At 36.6% G+C, this 16,535-nt stretch overlaps 2 protein-coding genes across 4 annotated transcripts in view; both read left to right on the top strand.

Annotated features, from left to right (window-relative positions):
- The window catches only part of IFT56 (intraflagellar transport 56), a 28,558-nt gene extending 20,595 nt beyond the window's left edge, over positions 1 to 7,963 (top strand). For all 3 annotated transcript variants that reach the window (XM_087934690.1, XM_026697514.2, XM_087934691.1), the window contains exons 15-18: positions 2,083 to 2,152; positions 3,588 to 3,694; positions 5,056 to 5,189; positions 7,041 to 7,963. In XM_087934690.1, the coding sequence (XP_087790816.1) occupies positions 2,083 to 2,152; positions 3,588 to 3,694; positions 5,056 to 5,189; positions 7,041 to 7,152 (423 nt within the window). In that variant the 3' untranslated portion in view covers positions 7,153 to 7,963. The remainder of the gene's footprint in view (positions 1 to 2,082; positions 2,153 to 3,587; positions 3,695 to 5,055; positions 5,190 to 7,040) is intronic.
- Positions 7,964 to 8,830: 867 nt separating this feature from the next.
- Positions 8,831 to 16,535, top strand: part of UBN2 (ubinuclein 2) — a 59,132-nt gene continuing 51,427 nt past the window's right edge. The window contains exons 1-2 of the mRNA XM_026697427.2: positions 8,831 to 9,513; positions 16,382 to 16,471. Coding sequence (XP_026553212.1) covers positions 9,007 to 9,513; positions 16,382 to 16,471 — 597 coding nt within the window. The 5' untranslated portion in view covers positions 8,831 to 9,006. The remainder of the gene's footprint in view (positions 9,514 to 16,381; positions 16,472 to 16,535) is intronic.

The raw sequence follows: 16,535 nt of genomic DNA on the forward strand, positions 1-16,535 counted from the left end.
TTATCATTTGACAAAGTAAGGATTAAAGGTTAAATAACAATCTATATATTACATTAGAGCAGTGGTTCCCAAACTTTTTCAGTCTACTGCCCCCTTGGTGCTACAAACTCATCCTATGTGCCCTCCACCCAGTGGTAGGATTCAAATTTCTGTGGCCTAATTTGAGGGTGTGGCTTGGTCATGTGATTGGCTGGCATGGCTTGCTGGTCACATGACTGGGTAGGTGTGGTTTGGTGGTCATGTGACTGGGTGGGCATAGCCAGGTGACTTGCAAACAAGTGGTCCTCACTTAATGGCCCATTGTTTAGAAAGTGTTCTAATTTATGACTCGCCTTTCCAGATATACTTGACCTGTTTTTGGAGTTTTGACAGTCATGCACACACATACACACACACTCCTTTCTAACCCTGCTGGAGGAGGTCATTGGACTAGAATCGGCAAAGCATCTCTGATGAGATTCTAGTAGTGAATAAAATGTAGTCAGAGATGCTTTGCCGATTATTGATTTGTTTTATTTGTATCTCTTTATTTTATGTTGCTGAATTGCATTGACATGTGTGTCCCTTCTTGTGCACAATCCAGAAGCTTTTGTGATTCTTTGCAGCAAAAATTACCGACCTCTGGCTTTGCTCTATTATCTAGTAATTTTGGGGAAAGTAGAGCAAAGCCAGAGTGGGAACTGAAGTCCACACAAGTTGCCAAGATTGAGAAACACGGGTTAAATATATCAACCCAACCATTCTGGTTTAGAGTTTAGCATGCTGTTTGATTCTGGCTTAGTCATGGCTAAGATCTTCCTGCTCCTTAATGCAGCTGCCCCTCTGCCCCTTCTCCAGCCCCCTGCCCCAGTTCTTTCTTTGGCATCCAATTTTGCAATGCCAACCTCCCCGGAGCAGCGATGCAGCCGACTTCACCCTCTTTGCTTCAACCCAAGGTCCACTTCCATCAGGCCAAGCAAGGGGAGGTACTCTGCACATGCTCAGAGACTCCCAACTTCGGAGAAGCATTCCGCCCATCTTTATGCTCCACCCAGGAGGAGGAAGGCATGTGGAAGCAGCCCAGACTGGCAGAGGCCGAGGGAACGATCACTTGGAAACAAAGCAAGCAAACAAGCAAGCACAGGGCTCGGTCGGAAGAACCGGGCTGCAGAGGGAGGCTAGGTTCTAGGTCCAGGACAGCCACGTAGAGCTGAACCGAACCGAGCCACGCGCCTTGGAGAGCTGTAGCTGTACCCACCTGCATCCTGCACGCAAGCCCAGCTGGCTGGAGAGGTGGAGGCCGGGTGGGCGCTGTGCGCTCCCTTCTTCTCTGGGGAAGGGGGCCCTAACGCCGGACCACCCACCCCTTCCACTGTGCACCTTGGGAGGGTTTTGCTTTTGGGCCTTCTGGTGCGCCTCCGCCACTTCCACCAGAGAGGGCAGCCTGCAAGCTAAGGTGCCCCCTTTCCACCACCTCCCACCTCTGTCTCACTCCCAGGCTTGGCAAGGCTCACCGCACAGGGGTTCTGCATTTGAGGCGCCGGCTACGGAGTGATGAAACAGTCAATGGGCTGCGTAGCCGGCAGTCAGTGAGCCTGTGGGGCCGGCGCCTCGAACGCCCCCCCTTGCCTCTTAGTGCCCCCCTGCCAGCCCCCTTGCCTCTTAGCGTCACCCTAAGGCATCCCACCGCTCCCAGGGGGTGGTACCACCCACTTTGGGAACCACTGCGTTAGAGTTTTCAGAAAACAATCTAGAATCATTCCCAGACTTAGACATGTTTTGATCCAGGCTTTCTAAACTGCTAATTGTTCCCATTCAAAAGAGCCATAAATATTAGGACTATAAACTTCCTTTTTTACACCTCTGCTTTTGTATTATATCTCTGCTACAGAAATCCTGGGGGTCTTTTGATAAGGCAAATTATTGAATAAATAATTATTGAATGAATTACTTTTTTTACTTAAGAGAAAACTATATTTTCATGTCTTAAACTTTTATAGCTGTTGAATCTTTAGAATGACACACCCTGATTTGATTGAGGGCATGTATTGCAGAACTACATTTAATGTGAACAGAAGCTTAGTTTTCTTTGTTTCCTCTCAGGTGTTCCTCCTGATTCAAAGTGAGAAAATAAAGAATGACTTTGTTTACCTCAGTTGGCTAGCACGCTGCTGTGAGTCACTCTGCTCTGTTATAAAATATGTATTGACCTAGTAATCTCATCCCTTAAATTATTTTAAATGAAATTAAGTATATGTAAATTTAATTACTTTTTAAGCTAGAAAGTTTCTTTTCTTACAAATTCTTTTAAAAACCAATTTCCCAAGGTTTAGAGTTGAAATTTATGCTTTGAAGATAGGCCAGTTCTTTAAGATAATTTATAGAAAATGTTGTCCCCAAAGTGCTTTTTCAAAAGGCAGTTAGGACTTTGTTTTTCTTTGAAGACATTTCGCTTCTCATCCAGGGAGCTTCTTCAATCCACTCCAAAGAGAATAATCAAGTCTCCGATAGCTTCCTGAATGTCATCAGGGTGTGAGATGTCATCCCACTCTGTGGAAATATTCTAAAGAACCGGTGACTAACATATCACTAACACAGTATTCCAACTGTGTGAAGCCTTCACAGTCCAGGAAAAGGCCCAAGTGCCGCACTAGATGTGCCTTTGCAAAGAATCCTTTGGCCATAATTGCCATGGTTGTAGATAATCTATCTCCTTCAGGATCCTCTATAGTTGAAGTTCAATCGTCTTCTCAACACCTTAAAGGGAAGAGTGCGGATAAAAATCATCACGGATTGTTGGGTCCAGCAATAACTTCTTGAGGAGGGGATAGTGTTGTTAGGTTGTATATTTTAATTGGTTTTAGAACTATTTTTATAAATTAACATCAGTACCTATAGTCTCCAGACAGAGTCACTTTATAAAAATCTTTCTATGTGTTATATAAATAGTTATCGGTACCATATTAAGGTTTTCCAATAAGTAAATGGAATATTATTACATTTGCTCTATTCACCTAAAAAAGCTCTATAAGCAGGACCTTAGAGGATACTGAAAACTGCATACGTATGATGTTACAGAACTGCTTTGCATGGAGTTTCTCATATATAATTAAAGTATTTTATCATTAAACATTGGTATCTGTTTACACATCCTTTTAAATATTTAGAAGTAGACAACTGGAACTTCCACTAACCATAATATGTAGACTTATTCTGAAGTAGGTTTAATGCCAACATAGATATTATATATTGTATTCATAGATCAGAAAGAAGAAACTGATAGTGTAAATTAGGAAGGTAACTGACTTTATTTTCACATAAAAACTCACATGTATGATCTGTTCAAATGCTCAGTCTACTGTCGCTCAAACTGAAACTACCCATGATAATCTAGAGCTCATTGTCATATAAAACTTTTGGGTTGGCATATATTTTTTAAAAATCGTTTTTGTAATTTTCCAGTTGACTTAATTGGTGTGGCTATGTTACTTCTCAGCTCACCTGAACAACCAATGTAAAGAACAATACTGCTGAGTAATATGCTTATCCAGATCTAAACACTGTGAAGCAACATGCCTCTACTAGTTCTAACTTTCTGGTGATTGCAGATATTATGAATAAGAAACCAAGATTAGCCTGGGAACTCTACCTAAAGATGGAAACTTCAGGAGAATCCTTTAGTCTTCTGCAACTAATTGCAAATGACTGCTACAAAGTATGTTGTCTTTAATCTATTTTCCTTCACTATCTAAATCAATCCTGTAGAATTATACCTTTTTTTCTTCTCAAGCCATGTATTTTTTTTAATAAATTGACTTCTACACTTTTCTGTTGTTAAATCCCATTTCTTACAATCAGAAGTTATATGATATAGGCCTTATAAAGCAGTTTGTTAGTTTGGAGTTTTTATGATGCAGGAAGCTGTCTCAAGAAATAAACCGTGCTGACTACTTTTCCTATGATCATACTGAGACATCTTAAGAAAATTATTTTTGCCTTTCACTGACTAAATCCCTTGTGCATGCACCCCGCCCGTCTCACCCATTCTTGGATTCCAGGTTGGTGCAGGAGGCCTCCCAAGCCCAAACTGGGTGTGGGGGGTGCGCGCACACACTTGAACCCCCAAAATGCAACATATGCCCTGCCCCCACGCATGCACATGCACTTCCCCACATGCATTCCGCCCCCACACATGTGCAGCAGAGACCTGAAAACCAGCTGGTTGGTGGGAGGTGCGTGCACATGCGCAGTGGAGCTGGGCTGGGGTGATGGTAGCATGCCCACAGAGGGCTCTGTGTGCCACCTGTGGCACATGTGCCATAGGTTCGCCATCACGGTGCTAGTGGCCTGCCCTGTAAGTGTTGGTGGGAATAATCTTAGTGGTTTCCTGATTGAGCTGTTTTTATTAATAGCTTGTTTGGCAGTTCCTTGATTAGGATATTGTTTGCTTCTTGATTGTTGGTCAGATCTAAATCTTGATGTTAATCTCTCATCTGGATGCTTCTTGGTGAAGAGGCGTTTTGGTTCTTTTCTTTCCTTTTCGCTTTTTGATTGTCTTTTTGGAATGGTATGTAGAAGTTGTTTGTGTCTGTATGCTTGTTGATGCCAGATTTGTCTGGAATTATCTAGTGTTTTTTAGACTTGGCTCGGTCTCGGATGCTCACAGTTTCCAAGTTGAAACTATGCTTAAGTCTGTCCATGTGTTATGAAATTAAGGAGTTTTCATCATGTCATCTGACTGCTAGTTTCTCATGAACCTGCTCTGCTAGTCTTCTACTGGTCTCCTAGTCTGATAATAAAATGTCTGCAAGAAAGCAACCAAGCTCAGAGAACACCAAGAGCTCCATAATGGTTCAACATTGAGCTACAAATATTGTATCAATAAATAATGTATGACATTGGAAAATATTTATTTCTTTAATTTGAAAACAAAGCCATAAATTTTATCTGGCTTTCAAATCATGAACAAGAAAAATTCAGTGTCATCATTCATTCCTCCTTTTATGTTCCTATGTATTCAAAATTTGTTTTATGCAGTGTTTCTGCCTTAAGCACGTACCTTTATCTTCTGCACAGATGGGCCAGTTTTATTATTCTGCTAAAGCTTTTGATGTCCTTGAAAGATTGGATCCTAACCCTGAATATTGGGAAGGCAAAAGAGGAGCCTGTGTTGGTATCTTCCAGATGATTGTTGCTGGCAGAGAGCCTAAGTATATACACTGAATTTCTTTCTACTACTTTGGAATACTACTCTGGCTGTTTAATATTATAGTATTGTTGGTTTGTTACTGAATACAAATGCCAATTAGAAATGCCAATTAAGGAACACAAGGCCTTTAAGCTTTGATTCCGGTAAATTGTGTATTATGAATGGAAGCCTTACCTTCATTAAAATACAGGTAGTCCTCAAGTTAAGACAAAGTTCGCTTATGACAATTCAAAGTTACAACACCTCCCAAAGTGCTTACAACCCAGTTTCAAAGTCATGTGTGTTGTAACACCATGGTAATTATTCAGGGGGAATAAAAATAAAAATGAGTAAGTTTCAAAAATTAAAATTAGCTGGTCAACAGAAAAATCCCTGATTAAAAAAGGCAATTGCATAAAAGGCATCAGAGGAGTTAAAGAACATTCTTATGTCACATAATTTCTGGGAATAGCCATAAAGAATGTCCTTTCTCATGTACAGGTTCTTCTTAATGTTTCTAACTAGAAACATCTGTATATAATCAGCAAGATTGACATGCATTTTTAAAAAATGGTATTACTGAAGCTAAACCAAACCTAAGCTGCCCTCACTATTAATCTGCCTGATGTCCCAAAAGTGTTTTTTCAAGAGGCAATTGGTCTTTCTGATTTTTCTTTGAAGATGTTTCGCTTCTCATCCAAGAAAGTGAAACGTCTTCAAAGAAAAACCAGGAAGTCCAGTTGTCTCTTGAAAAAGCACCTTTGGGACAACTGACCTGGATGACTGAGAATCTCCATAGACATTTAGACTGCCTGAGGTTAGATTTTTTTTGAACCTTAACTATATCTCTGATCACCAGAAGCAAATAATTCCCAGGAAAACAAACATTTCCAGACATATTTTGTGACACAATATCCCATGAATTGTATTGAAGACCAATTGTACAATTGTCAGACAAGATTATAGTGGACAAATTACCTGAACCCATTAAAAGATGTTTATAACTACTAATAAGCATACTTGTATATGCTGCCTTGGGCTCCTACAAAAGGTGGGATATTAAATAAATGCGTGTCTACAAATAAAAAGGATCCTGGACCATCCTTAAATGGTGAACCTGGATCATCCCCAAACTTTATCAATGAAAGTTTTCGTCCAGACAATTTTATCTCGCAGTGACTGAAATCATACACCCATGTTGTTTCCTTTGCAACATTAGAAAGGGAGTGCTGTTGCCTTCTTCGTGATTTTTTTTTTACTTCCCAGTTGACCAATATGGAACCAATATGCAAATCGATATAATTTTTAATCATTACTTCCTCCATTTTCCTACTTCATGCTCCAGGCTAAGTGTAGAGTTGTTCTCATAATGCTAACCAAACAGTAATTAAATTAAATTCTACTTTATTGTCACAGTATTAATCATAATAGATATATCTGCTCTTTTGGCAGAACTTCATCCTACATTGATGCTTTTGATATAAAATTTCTTTCTCTCTGTACTGTATTCTAAAATTGAAAATTTTCAGAATGCAGAGCAGAGGAAGAAATTTTACATTCAAGCGCCAATATAGGGTGAAGATAGGAGAAATCAAATCAGCATTATGGATAGCCACTTACTCCTATTGAATACATAATAATTTATGAGGCAGAATTTTGGGCTTCTAGTTCCTATAAAATGTGAAATATCATTTTTTCTGATTCCTATATGAAACTTTATTTTATCCATTACGGTGAAATCAGAGAAATTTAGTTTCTAGCAATTGGACTGAAGAAAATACTCCAAAACACTTCAGGTGTAACATACTTAGACGTTCATAATATTGTCTGATCTATTCTTTCTCTTAAAAAATCTTTATTTCTTTGCTTTTAGAGATACTCTAAGAGAGGTAATGCATCTCCTGAGAAGTACAGGCAACCCCCAGGTAGAGTACATTATACGTATAATAAAGAAGTGGGCTAAGGAGAATAGAGTTCCTGTTTAAACAGTGATCAAGCGAATGGAAGTCTGCCATCTATATTGTGCCCGGCTGGAATACTGTGTCATTTTGTAGCAATACAAAGATTATAAAAATACAAATCTATTTATTTTTACATATATTTAAATGTCTTTCATGAAAACTATATGTCATGTATTGTGAGGAGAATCTTATTTTGATTCTATTATACTTCTCCCAAATTTTATTTTATGTTACTATTACTGTTGTAATATTAGTTGTATGTATTAGCTTTAATCTTCACAATCTTTTCACTGTGTGACAATCAGTACTTTTTGAGACAGTTCAAAAACTTGCAAAATACTTATTTTCCTGGGTCTTGTTTGGAAGCAGAATATCAAAAGAACTCTAGAATTAGATTTCAGATTTTAGTTATAAAAGTTCCTCACAAAGAATCCGAAGCTAAACATTTAAAATGGAACACAATAAGACAATGATAACCCGATTTTGATTATGATCTAATGGACATATGGAAAAGTATTGTAAATAAATAATGTTCCACTTTCATTTGCATAAAATATTACTGTTCATATCTTCATCTGTTTCTATATTTTTCTTTCTGATTAAATTAGGGCTGTAAACTTGTCATTCTGTGATGAAATGCATTGGGAAAGTTAAAAGTTGGTTTCAGAATATATTTAATGCCTAAGGAAAAATGTCTTAAGATAAAAAAGAACATTGGAAATCCATGATAGAATATATGCTTATCTACTTGTACATGTTCTATGTAAATAATATAAGTTGATGCTGTATGTTCATTCTGGAGCAAAATTCCAAAATAAATTCATTTATAAAATCACTTGTGAATTCCTTTTTATTCTTTGGGGATGCCATATGGCTAGGTTTGGGGTTTGGTTAGTTTTTAAAATTCCTTTTCTTTTTGTATTAAACCACTCAAGGCCATTTTAGAATTAAGCAGCATATATCTTGCAAAAATAAATCCATTACATGTATTACTTTATATAATTGGAATGATTTTACATAGTTAAAGCAAGAAGCTTTGTGCCTTTCAACTTTGTCTCTGAAATTAGATATTAAAAGGGAAAAAAAAGAGCTAACTCTAGCTTCTGCTTTGTCTTAGCATCTGAAATGTTTTACACCAGCTCATATTTAAGTTTTGCACTGTACTAAACAAGAACATTAACACTTTTTAGGATGGAAAGTTTCTTCGAATTGCATCTTAAAAACAAATAATGAAATACGGTGTTTGGTAATTAGTTCATGCCATGTTAAAGGAAACTGGTATTAAGATGGGAAAAAAATCATGCACCAAGGATAGAACGCTCACAACCTTTTCAGGTACTAAATGGTTTTTATGACCATCTTCACTTGCTGTAAACTAGAAAAAAAAATATGAACAGGAATGACTAGGCACTTGGTAGCTGCCATATTAGCGCCGCGTTCCTGAGGAAGTTAATTCTTGTCCGGAGACACACAACAGCAAAGAAAAGTGCTCGTTCGGAACTCCGCGAAGACTTTAAAAGTCTTACGCTAGTTCGGCGTACGCATTTCCAAGGCAACTGTGGGCGGAGCCGTGTCGTCTTCAACGTGCGATCGTGGTGACGTACTAAAAAACACCCCACCTAATCTAGAACAACAATGACGTTAGCAGCGCGTCTGTGGAGGATTCCACCTTTGCGCATGCGTGCCCTAGTAGCCTGCTTCTATTTACGTGGGGGGGCTCCAAGATGGCAGCGATGTTATCGGCAAGGAGAGGCTAGTGGGGAAGAGGGGAGGTACTCTGACCTGGTAAAGGGGGAGGGAACGGGCGGAGGAGGAGCTGGGGTTGTGGGTGGCGAGGTTGGGTCACCGAACAGGTGGGAAGGGGGGTGGGGGGGTTGGATGATGGCGGAGCCGCGTCGGGTGCCGTTCATTAGTCTGTCACCCGTGAGGCGACGAGAAGGTGAGTCTCCGGTGCTAGAGCGAGAGACTGGAGGGGCCCGCGAGGCAGAGCAGCCATTAGCGCGTGAGGGCCTGCAACTACCAGATCAGCAGGAGCACCACCATCACCACCTCCCCTATGATAACAGTCGGGTAGAGCCGCCATCGCAACCCTTTGAATCTTGTCCTCGGCCAGAGTCTCATCCTGTGTCATTACCGCGGGAGATCAGTCGGCCTGAGCTGACACCAAAGCCACCTCAGCCGCCACCCCACCGAGAGTCCCCAAGGCCAGAACCGCCGCCGCCGCCGCCCCCTCATCAGCAGCTAAATCAAGAGAACAACCGACAGGAATCATCGCCGCCACCACTGGAGCAGACGGTTCGCTTTGAGTTGATCTTGAAAGATCCCACGGAGGAGAGCTGCGTGGAGTTCAGCTATCCCGAGTTGCTCTGGAGTGGCAAGGCCCGGGTACTAGACCTGCAAACACTCGCTCTTCTCTATCTACCCTTTCTGCCTCCTGTTCTGTCAGTTTTGTCCTATATGGTTCTGTTAGCATAGTCCTTAGCTTGAGTGCTGGAGGAGGAGGAGGAAGAGGGAGAGGGGTATAAGGAGAAAGTAAGGGGGTTTAGCATTAGAAAAAAACCCTGTCAGGATGGATATAAGACCAAATTGCTACTCTGATTCAGTCAAAAGATGGTGAACCTATAAGAGCTGGATTTTCTACTGGTCTTTGAAGACCATTCAATACAAAAAGAGCCCAAAGCAAGTAAATATACCTGTGTCAGAAATATTTTGTTATAGTAAATTAGTTTTTTGGTTATGAATAAGCATAAACCTATGGTTTTCATTTGCAGTGTTCTTTCAATAAATCATTACAAGTACTGTTATGCCTGAGCATAGTTTAAACGTTGTAGAGATTTGAAGATTTATAAAGCAGTGGTGTAAAGGCAAGCAAAAATAGGTATTTGTTTTTTACAAATTCAGGATATTGGGAAAACTAGTTTGTTGATATTGTTGTAAATAGTTTGAGTAAATTTGTGAGAATGGTTTGTTTGTAAGTAGCCATTAGGATGAAAACCTGAGGGTTCAGGTTAAAAAAATCAATCTATATTGAGATTGATTATAATTATGTAAGTTATTAAAATCTTTTAGATATTTTTTTTTCTTTAGATCTCAGTATCTTGAATCTGTTGTATAACTTTTGAATGTGATATTAAAAGATATTTGCAGGAGATTGGGGAACATTAAAGACCAGTAAAATGTTTCTTTGAAATAAGAGAGAGAAGCTGATGTTAGTAATAAAAGAAGCACTATGTATTAATGAAACTGTTAGATATCCCTTCAGTCTTCATAAAATATTTTTATTATGTTCCCTTTTAATATATGTAAAATAGAGGTGGATATCTAAATTACTTTAATCTCAGATTATCACAGTAGTAAGCCTGTACTACTGCTTTGTTTAGTCCATATTGAGAAATTTTAGCACCCTAAATATTGGTGATATTTAGATTGCTAAATTTAGGGATATACATCTAAATATTGTTGGATTGCATTTCACATTGGCTCTTACTTTTGGGCAATTTAGGGCATTGGGAGATGGATTTAACCACTCTAGGCTGTGTTGCCCATTTTCAACTGAAATTGATGGTTACAGTAGTACTCTAATTATTTCAGTGACTATTTGCATTATTTTGCCTACTTATAGTAATTCCTACTTTTGATCACATTTTGGTGAATTTAGCCCCAATAATGCATTTAGAAATGTTGGTGCAGCCTAATTCATAGCAGCCGAGGCCTTATGCCAGAGGTGGGCAACTATGGCCCCTTTATGACTTGTGGACTTCAACTCCCAAAATTCCTGAGCTAGCATGGCTTGCTCAGGAATTCTGGGAGTTGAAGTCCATAATTCATAAAAGGTCCATAGTTGCCCACCCCTGCCTTATGCAGTGTTTTTATTATTGTTTTGAGAAATGGGCCATCTCTATTTGTAACACACACTCCCTTTTATGTTGCTAAGAATCTAAAGTTAATTGAAATATTCTAAATTATTTTTTCACTTACAGGAAAGTTTACTATATAAACAAAGTGATATATTATTTTACTATTTGTGGATTAAAAATAGAGCATTGTAAAAAGATGTCATTGAATTACTGACAATTATTTTTAAGTGTTGACAAGATCTGATCTGTAGCAATTTCTACTATACTACATAGTAATACTCAATACTATTATCAAAATTAACACTATACTTAATATTTATCATTAGGAAATAACTTTTTCTGTGATTTTTTTAAGCAATCTGTTTCTCTTTGTATGTTGTTGGTTGGTATTAAGAATTCTACCAATTGTCCCTCATCCTCCTTCTGCTGTTATAATATGAAATGTAGTACAGATAGTCCTTAACTTATGGCCACAATTGAGCCAAAATTTATGTTGCTAAGGGAGATGTTTGTTAAGTGAGTTGTGCCCCATTTTACGACCTTTCTTTCCAGAGTTAAATGTATTATTGCAGTTGTTAATTTAGTAACACAGTTGTTAAAAGACTCTGGTTTCTTCATCGACTTGGCTTGTCAGAAGGTTCCAAAAGAAATCACAACCCCGGGACACTGCTACTGTCACAAATATGAGTCAGTTGCCAAGGATGTTAATTTTGTTCACATGACCATGAAGTTACAGCAACATTCATAAGTGTGAAAAATGGTCGTAAGTCCCTTTTTTAAAATGTCGTTATAACTTTGAACAGTCACCAAATGAACTATTGTAAGTCAAGGATTACCCATATCCTCTTTTGCTATATATTTTTTCTTTTTGTTGCTATAATTTATCCTTTTCTACATGGAATTGTTCTTAGATTGCTGCAGGCCAACATTAAGTTCATAGTAATTTGGATGTTTTGCTTGAAGGTATATTTCATTATTGTGAGAGTTGTATTAAAAGGGATCAAAATAAAAGCAAGTAATGATAATATCTGAATGCAAATATTCCCATAATTATTCAAATCACATTTTGCAGAATCGTTAGTCTCATATATCTAATATTATCCCAGGTTTAAGAAAATAGGTCTTCATCCTGGGATAATAGGTAAAATAGTCAACAAATGAAAAACCTAGGTGAATACAAAAAATGGTACATAAGTAATAGTGTATCCCTAAGTATAATTTTATCCAAGTGCATTTTGTTCTTATGCTGTTCTATCTATTTCGGAAGGTGAGACTACTGAACTTTTGTAAAGCAATAGACATCCAAATACCATACTATTATTAATACTACTATTACTAGTTCAGAAGAGTTCAGTTAGTTTCATGCTTGTGGAATTGATTCATGTGGAAGTTCCAAATCTGTATTTTTTTTCTTTTCTCACATAACAAAAAATGACAGTGTGATTATCATGAAGTAAATATTTAAACATATTTTTTATATCTATATATTGTTTTATATTAGGAAGGGTAAGATAGTTGTTTTATTTTAAGGTTTAAAAAGTCGTATTTGGTTTAAATAAGATAATTTATAGTATCTTTAATTGCATGGCTGGGCAACCTGAATCCTCAAAGCTGCTTGTGGTCCAGAAATCTTTTGCTGCTCTTAGAGTCCATACATTTTCACAGAGATAAAAGAAGAACATGAAATAATATGATTAAAGAAAAGAATACGATAAGACAGTAGAAAAACCATAGGTTAGTGATTTATGTGAGTCAAATGTGACTGGATTCATATAGTAAACCATGGTTTAAGGAGCAGTAAATTAATTTAAAGCCAATATTAAATTATTGGTAGTTTAGTACAATTTGTAAATAGCCATAGAGCCATAGGGCTTATTTTTTCTACTTTGATGAGAAAGCAATTAAAAGAGATGGTAAGCAACATCTAGTCATAACATAGTCACTGATCCGCAAGATTGATTCTAATTCAATAGATCATTGTTAAACACTCTTTAACAGTTTAATGATTGACTACAGCCACTGAATTTACATTTATGTGCTTGGACAATGAGAAGGGCACATCCTTTCTTTGAAGTACGGTTATATTCTGTTTAAAACAATTCAGCTGGGGATTAATCTGGCTTGTTTCAACAAATAAGGTTTTAATATATTAAACTATGATAAAGATAACTATCATAGTTTAGCATACTTAGCATAGATAATTACATTTGGAGTACTGTGTCCAGTTCTGGAGACCTCACTTAAAAAAGGTATTGATAAGATTGAACAAGTCCAGAGATGGGCAATAAAAATGGTGCAAGATCTGAGGGGGGGGGGGGAAAGAGAGATTGGAGGAACTGAATATGTACAGCCTGGAGGACAGAAGGGAAAGGAGGGACATGAGGGGGGACGTGGTTGAAACCTTTAAATATATTAAGGTTGTAAATAAGGTTCTAGAAGGCAGTATTTTCAATATTAAAAAAGCAATATGGGGGCATAGCCTTAAACAGGCAGAAGGCAAGTTCACAAGTAATATTAAAAGTATTAATTCACAGAAAAGAGTAGTGAAAGGTTGGTGCCAACTTTCTGTGGAGGTAGTTGGGTCAATTAACAGTAACTGAGTTTAAACATTCTTGGGATAAACATGTCCATCGTCCAACAAAAATTTTTAAAAAATAAAGTAATTAAAAAATCTCAAAGGGCAGACTTGGACCAATAGATCTTTTTTTGCAATCAGGTTTCTATGTTTCTAAATAGAAGTGAGAAATAGTTGCTTTGTATCCATATCTAGTGGAAAAACTCAGTACCTTTCTAACAGTATAACAGCCCAAGGCCCAAACTAGCATTTTGTTTCTGGTAATGGCAAACCAGATCTTTCTATGATGAAAGGCAGAAAATACAAATGTATGTGTCTCCTGCCTTGATCTAACATGTAGTATTTGGAGGTATAAAAGTTCCAATGTAGAAATAAGAGTAATGGTTATCCTTGATGGCCTAATCTTTCAATGGTACTTTGATATAACCTCTGAAGTGCCTGATTAAGTTTTAGATTAAAAATCACTAAATTATGTTGGGTCTTGATTCATTTAACATGATAATGAAGATGTATTATAACCCATAGCCATGTTTTGTTGCTATCCAGTTGCTTCTTTTTGTGAGGTGTGAATAAAAAAATAAGATCAAGATAAAATACAACATTGAGCTACAAAATTTCTAGTGGCGGTTCTGTTTCTTTAAAAAGAAGCAGCAGCTAGGGAAGGATTAACTTTTCTATTCTGCATGATTACTACTACATCTGTAAAATTGGAAACAATGAACAGAACTGTGGTTCTGTTTCCTTTTAAATTAAGGCGATTGAAACAGACATTTGGAGGCATGAGAAGAGAGGATACAATTTTGACAGCAATTTGTGGTGATCTACTGGATCCCACATGAATAATTTCATGTTTTGGGGCAGTGGATGAGTCAGTCATGTACTAATCTAAAGAAGTAAAAACTTACATCTCTTATGATGCCAGTTTAGCTTCATTCAGCTGCATCTCTAGTTGTCCTTGCTATACCGCATTAGTTGATCTCTTTGCAATAACATCCAGTGATAAATAGAAGAGATTAGCCAAAGAATCTCTATTTTGCCCATAATATTTTGTGAATATAATTTAATTTACTGAATTTAGCAACATTTAGAAGTAATCTTTCTTTAATGTAGTTTCATGCAATTAGATCAGAAGTAATTGTGATGCTTTTTATTTAAAAATACTTTATATAACCTCCAATAGTTTTGTAGCCATTTTTTTTAATGGCTCTTGCCTGCATAAATGCAATATTTGAAATGTCATGTAAGAAGTAAGAATGCCAATTTAAGTATTTCAGAATCATTTAGTGTGCTGCAGGAGGTACAACAGGAAGGCAATACATTGTAGTGTGATCACAATTTTCCACTGCCATCAGCCAAGTATTGAATTTATTCTGTCATAATGAGAAATAACCTATATCTCAATTTACAACAGTTCATTTAGCGACTTAGTGTTCAAAGTTGCAACATCACTAAAAGTGACATGACCATTTTTTATTACCATTGCAGTATTCCCATGATCACATGATCAAAATTCAGATGCTTGGCAACTGACTCATATTTATGACAGCTGCAGTGGCTGGGGTCATGTGATCACTTTTCATGACCTTCTGACAAGCAAAATCAAAGAGGAAGCCAGATTCACTTAAAGTTGTGTTATTAACTTAGGGATTCAACTATAGCAAGAAAGATCTAAAATGAGGCAAAACTCACTTAACTAATATCTCAGTTAGCAACACAGATTTGGGTTCATTTGTGGTCATAAGTCTAGAGCTACCTGTATTAGTTTAAAACAATTCTAATTTCTATAATTGAGATTAATATTAATCTCTATTAATCTGGAATACATCATTTAAATGATTGGATTATATTCTGAAGTAATGTTTGAGTACAGAAGAAAAACTTAATAATTTTTAGATCTCAAATTTTATTTTCTGTGACTGTTTCTTAAACTTTTTATTTTCAGGATTCCTTCTCACTTTTAAAAATTATTCAAAATCCCAAAGGAGCTTTTGTTCATATTGGTTATTTTTATCAATACTTTCTGTATTAAAAATTAAAATTGACACAATCATAGAATATTTATTTATTGGATATGTAAAAGTAACAATATTAAACCTATTAGATATTATCACAAATAAAATCAAGGAAAACCCTATATTTTTTTTACAAAAAATGAAAAGAATATTGTTTTTAATTTTGTAAATATCTTTCATATCTGCCAAATAATTTTGGTTTTCCATGGATCACATTTTAAATACTGCTCTATAAAAACACTTATTGACTTGATCTCAGAGTTTGTAAAGTTGTAGTTTAGTCTTCACTTATGTTATTTAGTAATAACATATTTAATATATCTGGGGTTTTTAAATATTCTATGTTAAGTTGGTAAAAACATTACATTTTGCTAAGTCCTTTTACAGATAGTTTAAAGCAGTGGTGAACCTTTTTTAACTGAATCATAAGCTTTGAATGGTACGAAATGGGACTATGATTAAGAACAAATGCATTTATTAAATTCAGTTAATATTATTCCCTATATGTTGAATAATTTTCCCAGTCTCTTGCATTAAAATTGCTGTATGGCTTTAACAGTTGGGGTTTAGGGTACCATATTTAGTATTAGGGTCACAGATTGTATATCATTGATTAATATGTCTTACTGATTCCAAAAGGGTTTATTTTAAATTGAGCTGCTTAGTTTAGTACTGATGCATTAGATATTAAACTATACTTGTTAAGGATTCTGTTTGCTTTTCCATTTAAAGTTGGAGACATAGATAATCCCTCATGTATTGCATATTTAAATATTAAAAGTGATTGGTTTCTTGTTTTCTCTCATCAGAAAAAATCACTCATTGAAGACCCATTTGATAATGAAGAGCATGAAAGGCATGAAGTGGAAATGCTGGCTAAGAAATTTGAAACAAAATATGTGAGCAAATCTGTAGAAATTGTTGCTATTACAGGCATGAATCCTGATAATTTTTAGTTGCTTC

The sequence above is a fragment of the Pseudonaja textilis genome, chromosome 5 (assembly GCF_049901715.1).
Source record: "Pseudonaja textilis isolate UNSWEBS1 chromosome 5, rPseTex1.2, whole genome shotgun sequence".
In the NCBI taxonomy this organism is placed as follows: domain Eukaryota; kingdom Metazoa; phylum Chordata; class Lepidosauria; order Squamata; family Elapidae; genus Pseudonaja; species Pseudonaja textilis.